Here is a 16,576-nt window from a genome sequence, read left to right as displayed (position 1 = left end):
ATACTGCAATGTATAACTGTAGCAGCACACTTGTCAGAATATTATACTACAATGTATAACTGCAGCAGCATACTTGTCAGAATATCATACTGCAATGTATAACTGCAGCAGGATACTTGTCAGAATATTATACTGCAATGTATAACTGCAGCAGCATGCTTGTCAGAATATCATACTGCAATGTATAACTGCAGCAGGATACTTGTCAGAATATTATACTGCAATGTATAACTGCAGCAGCATACTTGTCAGAATATTATACTGCAATGTATAACTGTAGCAGTATACTTGTCAGAATATTATACTACAATGTATAACTGCAGCAGCATACTTGTCAGAATATTATACTGCAATGTATAACTGCCGCAGCATACTTGTCAGAATATTATACTGCAATGTGTTACTGCAGCAGCATACTTGTCAGAATATCATACTGCAATGTATAACTGCAGCAGGATACTTGTCAGAATATCATACTGCAATGTATAACTGCAGCAGCATACTTGTCAGAATATTATACTACAATGTATAACTGCAGCAGCATACTTGTCAGAATATTATACTGCAATGTATAACTGCCGCAGCATACTTGTCAGAATATTATACTACAATGTATAACTGCAGCAGCATACTTGTCAGAATATCATACTGCAATGTATAACTGCAGCAGTATACTTGTCAGAATATCAAACTGCAATGTATAACTGCAGCAGCATACTTGTCAGAATATCATACTGCAATGTGTAACTGCAGCAGTATACTTGTCAGAATATCATACTGCAATGTATAACTGCAGCAGTATACTTGTCAGAATATTATACTACAATGTATAACTGCAGCAGCATACTTGTCAGAATATTATACTACAATGTATAACTGCAGCAGCATACTTGTCAGAATATCATACTGCAATGTGTTACTGCAGCAGCATACTTGTCAGAATATCATACTGCAATGTATAACTGCAGCAGCATACTTGTCAGAATATTATTCTGCAATGTATAACTGCAGCAGCATACTTGTCAGAATATTATACTGCAATGTATAACTGCAGCAGCATACTTGTCAGAATATTATACTGCAATGTATAACTGCAGCAGCATACTTGTCAGAATATTATACTGCAATGTATAACTGCAGCAGGATACTTGTCAGAATATTATACTGCAATGTATAACTGCAGCAGCATACTTGTAAGAATATTATACTGCAATGTGTAACTGCAGCAGCATACTTGTCAGAATATTACAATGTAATGTATAACTGCAGCAGCATACTTGTCAGAATATTATACTACAATGTATAACTGCAGCAGCATACTTGTCAGAATATTATACTGCAATCTATAACTGTAGCAGCATACTTGTCAGAATATCATACTGCAATGTATAACTGCAGCAGCATACTTGTCAGAATATTATACTGCAATGTATAACTGCAGCAGCATACTTGTCAGAATATTATACTGCAATGTATAACTGTAGCAGCATACTTGTCAGAATATCATACTGCAATGTATAACTGCAGCAGCATACTTGTCAGAATATTATACTGCAATGTATAACTGCAGCAGCATACTTGTCAGAATATTATACTGCAATGTATAACTGCAGCAGCATACTTGTCAGAATATTATACTGCAATGTATAACTGCAGCAGCATACTTGTCAGAATATTATACTACAATGTATAACTGCAGCAGTATACTTGTCAGAATATCATACTGCAATGTATAACTGCAGCAGCATACTTGTCAGAATATTATACTACAATGTATAACTGCAGCAGGATACTTGTCAGAATATTATACTGCAATGTATAACTGCAGCAGCATACTTGTCAGAATATTATACTGCAATGTATAACTGCAGCAGTATACTTGTCAGAATATTATACTGCAATGTGTAACTGCAGCAGCATACTTGTCAGAATATTATACTGCAATGTATAACTGCAGCAGCATACTTGTCAGAATATTATACTGCAATGTATAACTGCAGCAGCATACTTGTCAGAATATCATACTGCAATGTGTAACTGCAGCAGCATACTTGTCAGAATATTATACTGCAATGTATAACTGCAGCAGCATACTTGTCAGAATATTATACTGCAATGTATCACTGCAGCAGCATACTTGTAAGAATATTATTCTGCAATGTGTAACTGCAGCAGCGTACTTGTAAGAATAGGGTCCCTGAGGAAATACAGCTCCATAATTAGGAACCCTCACAGAAATACAGCACCAGAACTAGAATCCCTACAGAAATACAGCACCAGAACTAGAATCCCTACAGAAATACAGCACCAGAACTAGGATCATTTCAGAAATACAGTTCCAGAACTAGAATCCCTACAGAAATACAGCACCAGAACTAGGATACCTACAGAAATACAGCTACACAACTAATGTCACTACAGAAATACAGCTCCAGAACTAGGGTTCCTACAGAAATACAGCTCCAGAACTAGGGTCCCTAAGGAAATACAGCTCCAGAACTAGGGTTCCTAGAGAAATACAGCTCCAGAACTAAAATCCCTACAGAAATACAGCTCTAGAACTAGAGTCACTACAGAAATACAGCTCCAGAACCAGGGTCCCTACAAAAATACAGCTCCAGAACTAGGGTCCCTACAAAAACAACACCAGAATTGGGATCCCTACAGGAATACAGCACAAGAACTGGGGTCCTTACAGGAATACAGCACCAGAACTGGGGTCCCTACAGAATACAGAACCAGAACTGGGGTCGCTACAGGAATACAGCAACAGAACTGGGGTCCTTACAGGAATACAGCACCAGAACTGGGGTCCCTACTGAATACAGCACCAGAACTGGGGTCCCTACAGGAATATAGCACCAGAACTGGGGTCCCTACTGAATATAGCACCAGAACTGGGGTCCCTACAGGAATTTAGCACCAGAACTGGGGTCCCTACAAAATACAGCACCAGAACTGGGGTCCCTACAGGAATACAGCACCAGAACTGGGGTCCCTACAGAAATACAGCAGCAGAGAATATAGTGCCCCCCCAAAAAAATCCAATGCTGATATTTCCCAGTAATTAGTGCATATAATGTCCCCCAATAATGAATCTTCTCATGCCACTCTTGTCTCTGACCCTTATAATGTCCCTATAGACATAAGTGACCCTCATAATTCTTATAAACAGGAGTCACCGATCCTCATAATGCCCCTGAGAATGTCACTTACCCTCATAATGGCCCTACTATAGTCTAGGTCATAATATAGTCATAATGCTCCTCCGAGAGCCACCTACCCTCATGATGCTCCCTCAAAAATCAGTGACCCTCTTAATGCCACCCTGTAAATATCACTGACCTGCCTTATGCCCCCACAGATATCACTGACCCTCATAAATGCTACTGTGATTGTTACCTTTAAAGGCCCTACGGGGCAATAATGACATCATGGGGCCTAATAATGCCCCTTCCCATCATCCTCGTGATGCCCCCACAGATATTACTGAACCTTCAAAGACCCCTGTGAATGTCACTCACCCTCATGATGCGCACGTTGAAAAACTGGATGACCTTCTCGTTGTGGCGATCGGATTGGGCGATGGCTTGCTTGAGTCGTTGTGTGGCCCTTGTGTAGTCACCCCGAGCAGAAAAAAGCCAATCCAGAGAAAGACCTCGCAACTGTAAGACAGAAGACTCCATGACCGGCTGTAAGTATCTCCTCCACCACCCAGGGGATGGACTGCATCACTCACCCTGGCCTAGAGCGTGAGGGACATGGCGGACTGAAAGGTGGAGGGAAGAAAACACTAACAAAGTGTCCTCCACTATCATAGGGACTGGGAAAGGGTAAGATTTATCAGCAGGACCCTCCGCTCATCGGCACGACCCTCCGCTCATCGGCACGACCCTCCGCTCATCGGCAGGACCCTCCGCTCATCGGCACGACCCTCCGCTCATCGGCACGACCCTCCGCTCATCGGCAGGACCCTCCGCTCTGCGGTAGGACTTTCCGCTCTTCGGCAGGACCCTCCGCTCTTCGGCAGGACCCTCCATTAATCCGCAGGACCCTCCATTAATCCGCAGGACCCTCCACTCATCAGCACCACCCTCCACTCATCAGCACCACCCTCCACTCATCAGCAGAACCCTCCACTCATCAGCAGGACCCTCCACTCATCAGCAGGACCCTCCACTCATCAGCACCACCCTCCACTCATCAGCACCACCCTCCACTCATCAGCACCACCCTCCACTCATCAGCACCACCCTCCACTCATCAGCAGAACCCTCCACTCATCAGAAGGACCCTCCACTCATCAGCAGGACCCTCCACTCATCAGCAGGACCCTCCACTCATCAGCAGGACCCTAACCTTCAGCTTGTGGTGATGAGTCTGCAGGTTCATCATGTGCTTCAGCAGGATGTCGTTGTATGCCGTGTAATCAAGAGGAAGGATGTGTTCATGAGAAAGCTTCATCAACGACAAACCCACCACCTGCGCCACACAAACCGCCACCGACGGGAGACGACCATTCACCACCTCGTTCAGCTTCTGATACGTGTCCTGCTGCGTGTCCAGGAATCTATAGGGCTGTGAGTTCTGGAGGACACATGAAGACAACCATTACTTCATTTTACAGAGCTGTGTGTGATGTAAAGGAGTAGTAGATACAGGGCGGAGGTGTGGTGTAGAGGAGTGTATGTAATGTTCATGAATAGTACATACAGGACAGGACTGAGCTGTGCATGATGTAGAGCTGTGTGTGGTGTAGAGCAGTGTGTGTGTGTAGTGTGCGTATGTGTGGTGTACAGTTGTGTGTATGTGTGCAGTGTGTGTATGTGTGGTGTAGAGCTGTGTGTAGTATGTGTATGTGTGATGTAGAGCTGTGTGTAGTGTGTGTATGTGTGGTGTAGAGCTGTGTGTATGTGTGCAGTGTGTGTATGTGTGGTGTAGAGCTGTGTGTAGTGTGTATGTGTGGTGTAGAGCTGTGTGTAGTGTATGTGTGGTGTAGAGCTGTGTGTAGTGTGTGTATGTGTGGTGTCGAGCTGTGTGCAGTGTGTGTATGTGTGGTGTAGAGCTGTGTGTAGTATGTGTGATGTAGAGCTGTGTAGTATGTGTGTAGTGTATGTGTATGTGTGGTGTAGAGCTGTGTGTATGTGTGCATTGTGTGTATGTGTGGTGTAGAGCTGTGTGTAGTGTGTGTATGTGTGGTGTAGAGCTGTGTGTAGTGTGTGTATGTGTGGTGTCGAGCTGTGTGCAGTGTGTGTATGTGTGGTGTAGAGCTGTGTGTAGTATGTGTGATGTAGAGCTGTGTAGTATGTGTTTAGTGTGTGTGTATGTGTATGTGTGGTGTAGAGCTGTGTGTATGTGTGCATTGTGTGTATGTGTGGTGTAGAGCTGTGTGTAGTGTGTGTATGTGTGGTGTAGAGCTGTGTGTAGTGTGTGTATGTGTGGTGTAGAGCTGTGTGCAGTGTGTGTATGTGTGGTGTAGAGCTGTGTGCAGTGTGTGTATGTGTGGTGTAGAGCTGTGTGCAGTGTGTGTATGTGTGGTATAGAGCTGTGTGTAGTGTGTATGTGTGGTGTAGAGCTGTGTGTAGTGTGTATGTGTGGTGTAGAGCTGTGTGTAGTGTGTGTATGTGTGGTGTACAGCTGTGTGCAGTGTGTGTATGTGTGGTGTAGAGCTGTGTGTAGTGTGTATGTGTGGTGTAGAGCTGTGTGTAGTGTGTATGTGTGGTGTAGAGCTGTGTGCAGTGTGTGTATGTGTGTAGTGTGTGTATGTGTGGTGTAGAGCTGTGTGTATGTGTGCATTGTGTGTATGTGTGGTGTAGAGCTGTGTGCAATGTGTGTATGTGTGTAGTATGTGTATGTGTGGTGTAGAGCTGTGTGTAGTATGTGTATGTGTGATGTAGAGCTGTGTAGTGTATGTGTGGTGTAGAGCTGTGTGTATGTGTGCAGTGTGTGTATGTGTGGTGTAGAGCTGTGTGTATGTGTGGTGCAGAGCTGTGTGTAGTGTGTGTATGTGTGGTGTAGAGCTGTGTGTAGTGTGTGTATGTGTGGTGTAGAGCTGTGTGTAGTGTGTGTATGTGTGGTGTAGAGCTGTGTGTAGTGTGTGTATGTGTGGTGTAGAGCTGTGTGCAGTGTGTGTATGTGTGGTGTAGAGCTGTGTGCAGTGTGTGTATGTGTGGTGTAGAGCTGTGTGCAGTGTGTGTATGTGTGGTGTAGAGCTGTGTGTAGTGTGTATGTGTGGTGTAGAGCTGTGTGTAGTGTATGTGTGGTGTAGAGCTGTGTGTAGTGTGTGTATGTGTGGTGTCGAGCTGTGTGCAGTGTGTGTATGTGTGGTGTAGAGCTGTGTGTAGTATGTGTGATGTAGAGCTGTGTAGTATGTGTTTAGTGTGTGTGTATGTGTATGTGTGGTGTAGAGCTGTGTGTATGTGTGCATTGTGTGTATGTGTGGTGTAGAGCTGTGTGTAGTGTGTGTATGTGTGGTGTAGAGCTGTGTGTAGTGTGTGTATGTGTGGTGTAGAGCTGTGTGCAGTGTGTGTATGTGTGGTGTAGAGCTGTGTGCAGTGTGTGTATGTGTGGTGTAGAGCTGTGTGCAGTGTGTGTATGTGTGGTATAGAGCTGTGTGTAGTGTGTATGTGTGGTGTAGAGCTGTGTGTAGTGTGTATGTGTGGTGTAGAGCTGTGTGTAGTGTGTGTATGTGTGGTGTACAGCTGTGTGCAGTGTGTGTATGTGTGGTGTAGAGCTGTGTGTAGTGTGTATGTGTGGTGTAGAGCTGTGTGTAGTGTGTATGTGTGGTGTAGAGCTGTGTGCAGTGTGTGTATGTGTGTAGTGTGTGTATGTGTGGTGTAGAGCTGTGTGTATGTGTGCATTGTGTGTATGTGTGGTGTAGAGCTGTGTGCAATGTGTGTATGTGTGTAGTATGTGTATGTGTGGTGTAGAGCTGTGTGTAGTATGTGTATGTGTGATGTAGAGCTGTGTAGTGTATGTGTGGTGTAGAGCTGTGTGTATGTGGGCAGTGTGTGTATGTGTGGTGTAGAGCTGTGTGTATGTGTGGTGCAGAGCTGTGTGTAGTGTGTGTATGTGTGGTGTAGAGCTGTGTGTAGTGTGTGTATGTGTGGTGTAGAGCTGTGTGTAGTGTGTGTATGTGTGGTGTAGAGCTGTGTGTAGTGTGTGTATGTGTGGTGTAGAGCTGTGTGCATGTGTGGTGTAGAGCTGTGTGCATGTGTGGTGTAGAGCTGTGTGCATGTGTGGTAAGAGCTGTGTGTAGTGTGTGTATGTGTGGTGTAGAGCTGTGTGTAGTGTGTGTATGTGTGGTGTAGAGCTGTGTGTAGTGTGTGCATGTGTGGTGTAGAGCTGTGTGTAGTGTGTGCATGTGTGGTGTAGAGCTGTGTGTAGTGTGTGTATGTGTGGTGTAGTGTGTGTATGTGTGGTGTAGAGCTGTGTGCATGTGTGGTGTAGAGCTGTGTGCATGTGTGGTGTAGAGCTGTGTGCATGTGTGGTGTAGAGCTGTGTGCATGTGTGGTGTAGAGCTGTGTGCATGTGTGGTGTAGAGCTGTGTGTAGTGTGTGTATGTGTGGTGTAGAGCTGTGTGTAGTGTGTGTATGTGTGGTGTAGAGCTGTGTGTATGTGTGGTGTAGAGCTGTGTGTAGTGTGTGTATGTGTGGTGTAGAGCTGTGTGTAGTGTGTGTATGTGTGGTGTAGAGCTGTGTGTATGTGTGGTGTAGAGCTGTGTGTAGTGTGTGTATGTGTGGTGTAGAGCTGTGTGTAGTGTGTATGTGTGGTGTAGAGCTGTGTGTAGTGTGTGTATGTGTGGTGTAGAGCTGTGTGTATGTGTGGTGTAGAGCTGTGTGTATGTGTGGTGTAGAGCTGTGTGTAGTGTGTGTATGTGTGGTGTAGAGCTGTGTGTAGTGTGTGTATGTGTGGTGTAGAGCTGTGTGCATGTGTGGTGTAGAGCTGTGTGCATGTGTGGTGTAGAGCTGTGTGCATGTGTGGTGTAGAGCTGTGTGCATGTGTGGTGTAGAGCTGTGTGCATGTGTGGTGTAGAGCTGTGTGTAGTGTGTGTATGTGTGGTGTAGAGCTGTGTGTAGTGTGTGTATGTGTGGTGTAGAGCTGTGTGTATGTGTGGTGTAGAGCTGTGTGTAGTGTGTGTATGTGTGGTGTAGAGCTGTGTGTAGTGTGTGTATGTGTGGTGTAGAGCTGTGTGTATGTGTGGTGTAGAGCTGTGTGTAGTGTGTGTATGTGTGGTGTAGAGCTGTGTGTAGTGTGTGTATGTGTGGTGTAGAGCTGTGTGTAGTGTGTGTATGTGTGGTGTAGAGCTGTGTGTATGTGTGGTGTAGAGCTGTGTGTATGTGTGGTGTAGAGCTGTGTGTAGTGTGTGTATGTGTGGTGTAGAGCTGTGTGTAGTGTGTGTATGTGTGGTGTAGAGCTGTGTGTATGTGTGGTGTAGAGCTGTGTGCATGTGTGGTGTAGAGCTGTGTGCATGTGTGGTGTAGAGCTGTGTGCATGTGTGGTGTAGAGCTGTGTGCATGTGTGGTGTAGAGCTGTGTGCATGTGTGGTGTAGAGCTGTGTGCATGTGTGGTGTAGAGCTGTGTGCATGTGTGGTGTAGAGCTGTGTGTAGTGTGTGTATGTGTGGTGTAGAGCTGTGTGTAGTGTGTGTATGTGTGGTGTAGAGCTGTGTGTATGTGTGGTGTAGAGCTGTGTGTAGTGTGTGTATGTGTGGTGTAGAGCTGTGTGTAGTGTGTGTATGTGTGGTGTAGAGCTGTGTGTATGTGTGGTGTAGAGCTGTGTGTATGTGTGGTGTAGAGCTGTGTGTAGTGTGTGTATGTGTGGTGTAGAGCTGTGTGTAGTGTGTGTATGTGTGGTGTAGAGCTGTGTGTATGTGTGGTGTAGAGCTGTGTGTATGTGTGGTGTAGAGCTGTGTGTAGTGTGTGTATGTGTGGTGTAGAGCTGTGTGTAGTGTGTGTATGTGTGGTGTAGAGCTGTGTGTAGTGTGTGTATGTGTGGTGTAGAGCTGTGTGTATGTGTGGTGTAGAGCTGTGTGTATGTGTGGTGTAGAGCTGTGTGTAGTGTAGTGCTATGTGTGGTGTAGAGCTGTGTGTATGTGTGGTGTAGAGCTGTGTGTATGTGTGGTGTAGAGCTGTGTGTAGTGTAGTGCTATGTGTGGTGTAGAGCTGTGTGTGGTGTAGTGCTATGTGTGGTGTAGAGCTGTGTGTATGTGTGGTGTAGAGCTGTGTGTAGTGTAGTGCTATGTGTGGTGTACAGTTGTGTGCAGTGTAGTGCTATGTGTACTTTTACCTCCACGTAGGAGAATTCCAGGGCTGGGACTCCGGCAGACGCAGTGAAAGCAAAGGCGCTCGAGTCTTTTTTGAGAGGAGCGATGCTGGAGATCGAAATAGAGACATTTTTATGAAGTAACTTTTGTATTCTAATTCCACCTTTTCTGAAGATTGTGAATATGTTTATTACTATCAGACATGTGAAGCGTTTACTAAAGCCCTTAATACCTGACAAGGTGGAGGGTAACCCCTGGTGCTGGGGGTCAGGGGTCAGCTCATACATAGTTATGTATCACAGTACTTACACGTCCGCTCTCCAGTTACCACTCCTCTGACTCATATAGTCATAGATTGATTGTTGACTTCGACGAGGATTATCTACCTGAAAAAGTAATGGGCAAAAAAAGGGGAGATGTATACAGAGACACAGAGACAAGAGATGTATACAGAGAGAAGAGATGTATACAGAGACACAGAGAAGAGATGTATACAGAGAGAAGAGATGTATACAGAGACACAGAGAAGAGATGTATACAGAGAGAAGAGATGTATACAGAGACACAGAGAAGAGATGTATACAGAGAGAAGAGATGTATACAGAGACACAGAGAGAAGAGATGTATACAGAGAGAAGAGATGTATACAGAGACACAGAGAGAAGAGATGTATACAGAGACACAGAGAAGAGATGTATACAGAGAGAAGAGATGTATACAGAGAGAAGAGATGTATACAGAGACACAGAGAAGAGATGTATACAGAGAGAAGAGATGTATACAGAGACACAGAGAAGAGATGTATACAGAGAGAAGAGATGTATACAGAGACACAGAGAGAAGAGATGTATACAGAGAGAAGAGATGTATACAGAGACACAGAGAGAAGAGATGTATACAGAGACACAGAGAAGAGATGTATACAGAGAGAAGAGATGTATACAGAGACACAGAGAGAAGAGATGTATACAGAGAGAAGAGATGTATACAGAGACACAGAGAGAAGAGATGTATACAGAGACACAGAGAAGAGATGTATACAGAGACACAGAGAAGAGATGTATACAGAGAGAAGAGATGTATAAAGAGACACAGAGAAGAGATGTATACAGAGACACAGAGAGAAGAGATGTATACAGAGACACAGAGAAGAGATGTATACAGAGACACAGAGAGAAGAGATGTATACAGAGACACAGAGAAGAGATGTATACAGAGAGAAGAGATGTATACAGAGACACAGAGAAGAGATGTATACAGAGAGAAGAGATGTATACAGAGACACAGAGAAGAGATTTATACAGAGAGAAGAGATGTATACAGAGACACAGAGAAGAGATGTATACAGAGAGAAGAGATGTATACAGAGACACAGAGAGAAGAGATGTATACAGAGAGAAGAGATGTATACAGAGAGAAGAGATGTATACAGAGACACAGAGAGAAGAGATGTATACAGAGAGAAGAGATGTATACAGAGACACAGAGAAGAGATGTATACAGAGAGAAGAGATGTATACAGAGACACAGAGATGAGATGTATACAGAGAGAAGAGATGTATACAGAGACACAGAGAGAATAGATGTATACAGAGACAAGAGATGTATACAGAGACACAGAGAAGAGATTTATACAGAGAGAAGAGATGTATACAGAGACACAGAGAAGAGATGTATACAGAGAGAAGAGATGTATACAGAGACACAGAGAGAATAGATGTATACAGAGACAAGAGATGTATACAGAGACACAGAGAAGAGATTTATACAGAGAGAAGAGATGTATACAGAGACACAGAGACGAGATGTATACAGAGAGAAGAGATGTATACAGAGACACAGAGAGAAGAGATGTATACAGAGAGAAGAGATGTATACAGAGACACAGAGAGAAGAGATGTATACAGAGAGAAGAGATGTATACAGAGACACAGAGAAGAGATGTATACAGAGAGAAGAGATGTATACAGAGACACAGAGAAGAGATGTATACAGAGAGAAGAGATGTATACAGAGACACAGAGAGAATAGATGTATACAGAGACAAGAGATGTATACAGAGACACAGAGACAAGAGATGTATACAGAGAGAATAGATGTATACAGAGACACAGAGACAAGAGATGTCTACAGAGACACGGAGAGAAGAGATGTCTACAGAGACATGGAGAGAGGAGATGTCTACAGAGATACGGAGAGAGGAAATGTCTACAGAGACACAGAGAGAAGAGATGTCTACAGAGACACGGAGAGAGGAGATGTCTACAGAGACACGGAGAGAGGAGATGTCTACAGAGACACGGAGAGAGGAGATGTCTACAGAGACACGGAGAGAAGAGATGTCTACAGAGACACGGAGAGAGGAGATGTCTACAGAGACACGGAGAGAGGAGATGTCTACAGAGACACGGAGAGAGGAGATGTCTACAGAGACACGGAGAGAGGAGATGTCTACAGAGACACGGAGAGAAGAGATGTATACAGAGACACGGAGAGAAGAGATGTATACAGAGACACGGAGAGAAGAGATGTATACAGAGACACGGAGAGAGGAGATGTATACAGAGACACGGAGAGAAGAGATGTATACAGAGACACGGAGAGAGGAGATGTCTACAGAGACACGGAGAGAAGAGATGTCTACAGAGACACGGAGAGAGGAAATGTCTACAGAGACACGGAGAGAGGAGATGTCTACAGAGACACGGAGAGAGGAGATGTCTACAGAGACACGGAGAGAGGAGATGTCTACAGAGACACGGAGAGAAGAGATGTCTACAGAGACACGGAGAGAAGAGATGTCTACAGAGACACGGAGAGAAGAGATGTCTACAGAGACACGGAGAGAAGAGATGTATACAGAGACACGGAGAGAGGAGATGTATACAGAGACACGGAGAGAAGAGGAGATGTATACAGAGACACGGAGAGAAGAGATGTATACAGAGACACGGAGAGAAGAGGAGATGTATACAGAGACACGGAGAGAAGAGGAGATGTATACAGAGACACGGAGAAAAGAGGAGGTGTATACAGAGACACGGAGAGAAGAGGAGATGTATACAGAGACACGGAGAGAAGAGGAGATGTATACAGAGACACGGAGAGAAGAGGAGATGTATACAGAGACACGGAGAGAAGAGGAGATGTATACAGAGACACGGAGAGAAGAGGAGATGTATACAGAGACACGGAGAGAAGAGGAGGTGTATACAGAGACACGGAGAGAAGAGGAGGTGTATACAGAGACACGGAGAGAAGAGGAGATGTATACAGAGACACGGAGAGAAGAGGAGGTGTATACAGAGACACGGAGAGAGGAGGAGGTGTATACAGAGACACGGAGAGAAGAGGAGATGTATACAGAGAGAAGAGATGTATACAGAGACACAGAGAAGAGATGTATACAGAGAGAAGAGATGTATACAGAGACACAGAGAAGAGATGTATACAGAGAGAAGAGATGTATACAGAGACACAGAGAAGAGATGTATACAGAGAGAAGAGATGTATACAGAGAGAAGAGATGTATACAGAGACACAGAGAGAAGAGATGTATACAGAGAGAAGAGATGTATACAGAGACACAGAGAGAAGAGATGTATACAGAGACACAGAGAAGAGATGTATACAGAGAGAAGAGATGTATACAGAGACACAGAGAGAAGAGATGTATACAGAGAGAAGAGATGTATACAGAGACACAGAGAGAAGAGATGTATACAGAGACACAGAGAAGAGATGTATACAGAGACACAGAGAAGAGATGTATACAGAGAGAAGAGATGTATAAAGAGACACAGAGAAGAGATGTATACAGAGACACAGAGAGAAGAGATGTATACAGAGACACAGAGAAGAGATGTATACAGAGACACAGAGAGAAGAGATGTATACAGAGACACAGAGAAGAGATGTATACAGAGAGAAGAGATGTATACAGAGACACAGAGAAGAGATGTATACAGAGAGAAGAGATGTATACAGAGACACAGAGAAGAGATGTATACAGAGAGAAGAGATGTATACAGAGACACAGAGAAGAGATGTATACAGAGAGAAGAGATGTATACAGAGACACAGAGAAGAGATGTATACAGAGAGAAGAGATGTATACAGAGACACAGAGAAGAGATGTATACAGAGAGAAGAGATGTATACAGAGACACAGAGAGAAGAGATGTATACAGAGAGAAGAGATGTATACAGAGACACAGAGAGAAGAGATGTATACAGAGACACAGAGAAGAGATGTATACAGAGAGAAGAGATGTATACAGAGAGAAGAGATGTATACAGAGACACAGAGAAGAGATGTATACAGAGAGAAGAGATGTATACAGAGACACAGAGAAGAGATGTATACAGAGAGAAGAGATGTATACAGAGACACAGAGAGAAGAGATGTATACAGAGAGAAGAGATGTATACAGAGACACAGAGAGAAGAGATGTATACAGAGACACAGAGAAGAGATGTATACAGAGAGAAGAGATGTATACAGAGACACAGAGAGAAGAGATGTATACAGAGAGAAGAGATGTATACAGAGACACAGAGAGAAGAGATGTATACAGAGACACAGAGAAGAGATGTATACAGAGACACAGAGAAGAGATGTATACAGAGAGAAGAGATGTATAAAGAGACACAGAGAAGAGATGTATACAGAGACACAGAGAGAAGAGATGTATACAGAGACACAGAGAAGAGATGTATACAGAGACACAGAGAGAAGAGATGTATACAGAGACACAGAGAAGAGATGTATACAGAGAGAAGAGATGTATACAGAGACACAGAGAAGAGATGTATACAGAGAGAAGAGATGTATACAGAGACACAGAGAAGAGATTTATACAGAGAGAAGAGATGTATACAGAGACACAGAGAAGAGATGTATACAGAGAGAAGAGATGTATACAGAGACACAGAGAGAAGAGATGTATACAGAGAGAAGAGATGTATACAGAGAGAAGAGATGTATACAGAGACACAGAGAGAAGAGATGTATACAGAGAGAAGAGATGTATACAGAGACACAGAGAAGAGATGTATACAGAGAGAAGAGATGTATACAGAGACACAGAGATGAGATGTATACAGAGAGAAGAGATGTATACAGAGACACAGAGAGAATAGATGTATACAGAGACAAGAGATGTATACAGAGACACAGAGAAGAGATTTATACAGAGAGAAGAGATGTATACAGAGACACAGAGAAGAGATGTATACAGAGAGAAGAGATGTATACAGAGACACAGAGAGAATAGATGTATACAGAGACAAGAGATGTATACAGAGACACAGAGAAGAGATTTATACAGAGAGAAGAGATGTATACAGAGACACAGAGACGAGATGTATACAGAGAGAAGAGATGTATACAGAGACACAGAGAGAAGAGATGTATACAGAGAGAAGAGATGTATACAGAGACACAGAGAGAAGAGATGTATACAGAGAGAAGAGATGTATACAGAGACACAGAGAAGAGATGTATACAGAGAGAAGAGATGTATACAGAGACACAGAGAAGAGATGTATACAGAGAGAAGAGATGTATACAGAGACACAGAGAGAATAGATGTATACAGAGACAAGAGATGTATACAGAGACACAGAGACAAGAGATGTATACAGAGAGAATAGATGTATACAGAGACACAGAGACAAGAGATGTCTACAGAGACACGGAGAGAAGAGATGTCTACAGAGACATGGAGAGAGGAGATGTCTACAGAGATACGGAGAGAGGAAATGTCTACAGAGACACAGAGAGAAGAGATGTCTACAGAGACACGGAGAGAGGAGATGTCTACAGAGACACGGAGAGAGGAGATGTCTACAGAGACACGGAGAGAGGAGATGTCTACAGAGACACGGAGAGAAGAGATGTCTACAGAGACACGGAGAGAGGAGATGTCTACAGAGACACGGAGAGAGGAGATGTCTACAGAGACACGGAGAGAGGAGATGTCTACAGAGACACGGAGAGAGGAGATGTCTACAGAGACACGGAGAGAAGAGATGTATACAGAGACACGGAGAGAAGAGATGTATACAGAGACACGGAGAGAAGAGATGTATACAGAGACACGGAGAGAGGAGATGTATACAGAGACACGGAGAGAAGAGATGTATACAGAGACACGGAGAGAGGAGATGTCTACAGAGACACGGAGAGAAGAGATGTCTACAGAGACACGGAGAGAGGAAATGTCTACAGAGACACGGAGAGAGGAGATGTCTACAGAGACACGGAGAGAGGAGATGTCTACAGAGACACGGAGAGAGGAGATGTCTACAGAGACACGGAGAGAAGAGATGTCTACAGAGACACGGAGAGAAGAGATGTCTACAGAGACACGGAGAGAAGAGATGTCTACAGAGACACGGAGAGAAGAGATGTATACAGAGACACGGAGAGAGGAGATGTATACAGAGACACGGAGAGAAGAGGAGATGTATACAGAGACACGGAGAGAAGAGATGTATACAGAGACACGGAGAGAAGAGGAGATGTATACAGAGACACGGAGAGAAGAGGAGATGTATACAGAGACACGGAGAAAAGAGGAGGTGTATACAGAGACACGGAGAGAAGAGGAGATGTATACAGAGACACGGAGAGAAGAGGAGATGTATACAGAGACACGGAGAGAAGAGGAGATGTATACAGAGACACGGAGAGAAGAGGAGATGTATACAGAGACACGGAGAGAAGAGGAGATGTATACAGAGACACGGAGAGAAGAGGAGGTGTATACAGAGACACGGAGAGAAGAGGAGGTGTATACAGAGACACGGAGAGAAGAGGAGATGTATACAGAGACACGGAGAGAAGAGGAGGTGTATACAGAGACACGGAGAGAGGAGGAGGTGTATACAGAGACACGGAGAGAAGAGGAGATGTATACAGAGAGAAGAGATGTATACAGAGACACAGAGAAGAGATGTATACAGAGAGAAGAGATGTATACAGAGACACAGAGAAGAGATGTATACAGAGAGAAGAGATGTATACAGAGACACAGAGAAGAGATGTATACAGAGAGAAGAGATGTATACAGAGAGAAGAGATGTATACAGAGACACAGAGAGAAGAGATGTATACAGAGAGAAGAGATGTATACAGAGACACAGAGAGAAGAGATGTATACAGAGACACAGAGAAGAGATGTATACAGAGAGAAGAGATGTATACAGAGACACAGAGAGAAGAGATGTATACAGAGAGAAGAGATGTATACAGAGACACAGAGAGAAGAGATGTATACAGAGACACAGAGAAGAGATGTATACAGAG

At 43.9% G+C, this 16,576-nt stretch overlaps 1 protein-coding gene across 6 annotated transcripts in view; it reads right to left on the bottom strand.

The window, feature by feature from the left end:
• TFR2 (transferrin receptor 2) overlaps positions 1-16,576 on the bottom strand; it is an 86,975-nt gene that overhangs the window by 7,472 nt on the left and 62,927 nt on the right. For all 6 annotated transcript variants that reach the window (XR_011855138.1, XR_011855139.1, XR_011855140.1 and 3 more), the window contains exons 15-18: positions 9,574-9,650; positions 9,288-9,372; positions 4,360-4,587; positions 3,525-3,665 (exon numbers count right to left, since the gene is read on the bottom strand). Coding sequence is in view for 2 of the 6 variants with exons in the window: in XM_072150059.1 (XP_072006160.1) it covers positions 3,525-3,665; positions 4,360-4,587; positions 9,288-9,372; positions 9,574-9,650 (531 nt within the window). In the remaining 4 variants the exon portion in view is untranslated. The remainder of the gene's footprint in view (positions 1-3,524; positions 3,666-4,359; positions 4,588-9,287; positions 9,373-9,573; positions 9,651-16,576) is intronic.

This window comes from Engystomops pustulosus, chromosome 4, assembly GCF_040894005.1.
Source record: "Engystomops pustulosus chromosome 4, aEngPut4.maternal, whole genome shotgun sequence".
NCBI lineage: Eukaryota > Metazoa > Chordata > Amphibia > Anura > Leptodactylidae > Engystomops > Engystomops pustulosus.
The sequence above is the reverse complement of the archived record's forward strand: the minus strand, read 5'-3'. Positions and strand labels throughout refer to the sequence as shown.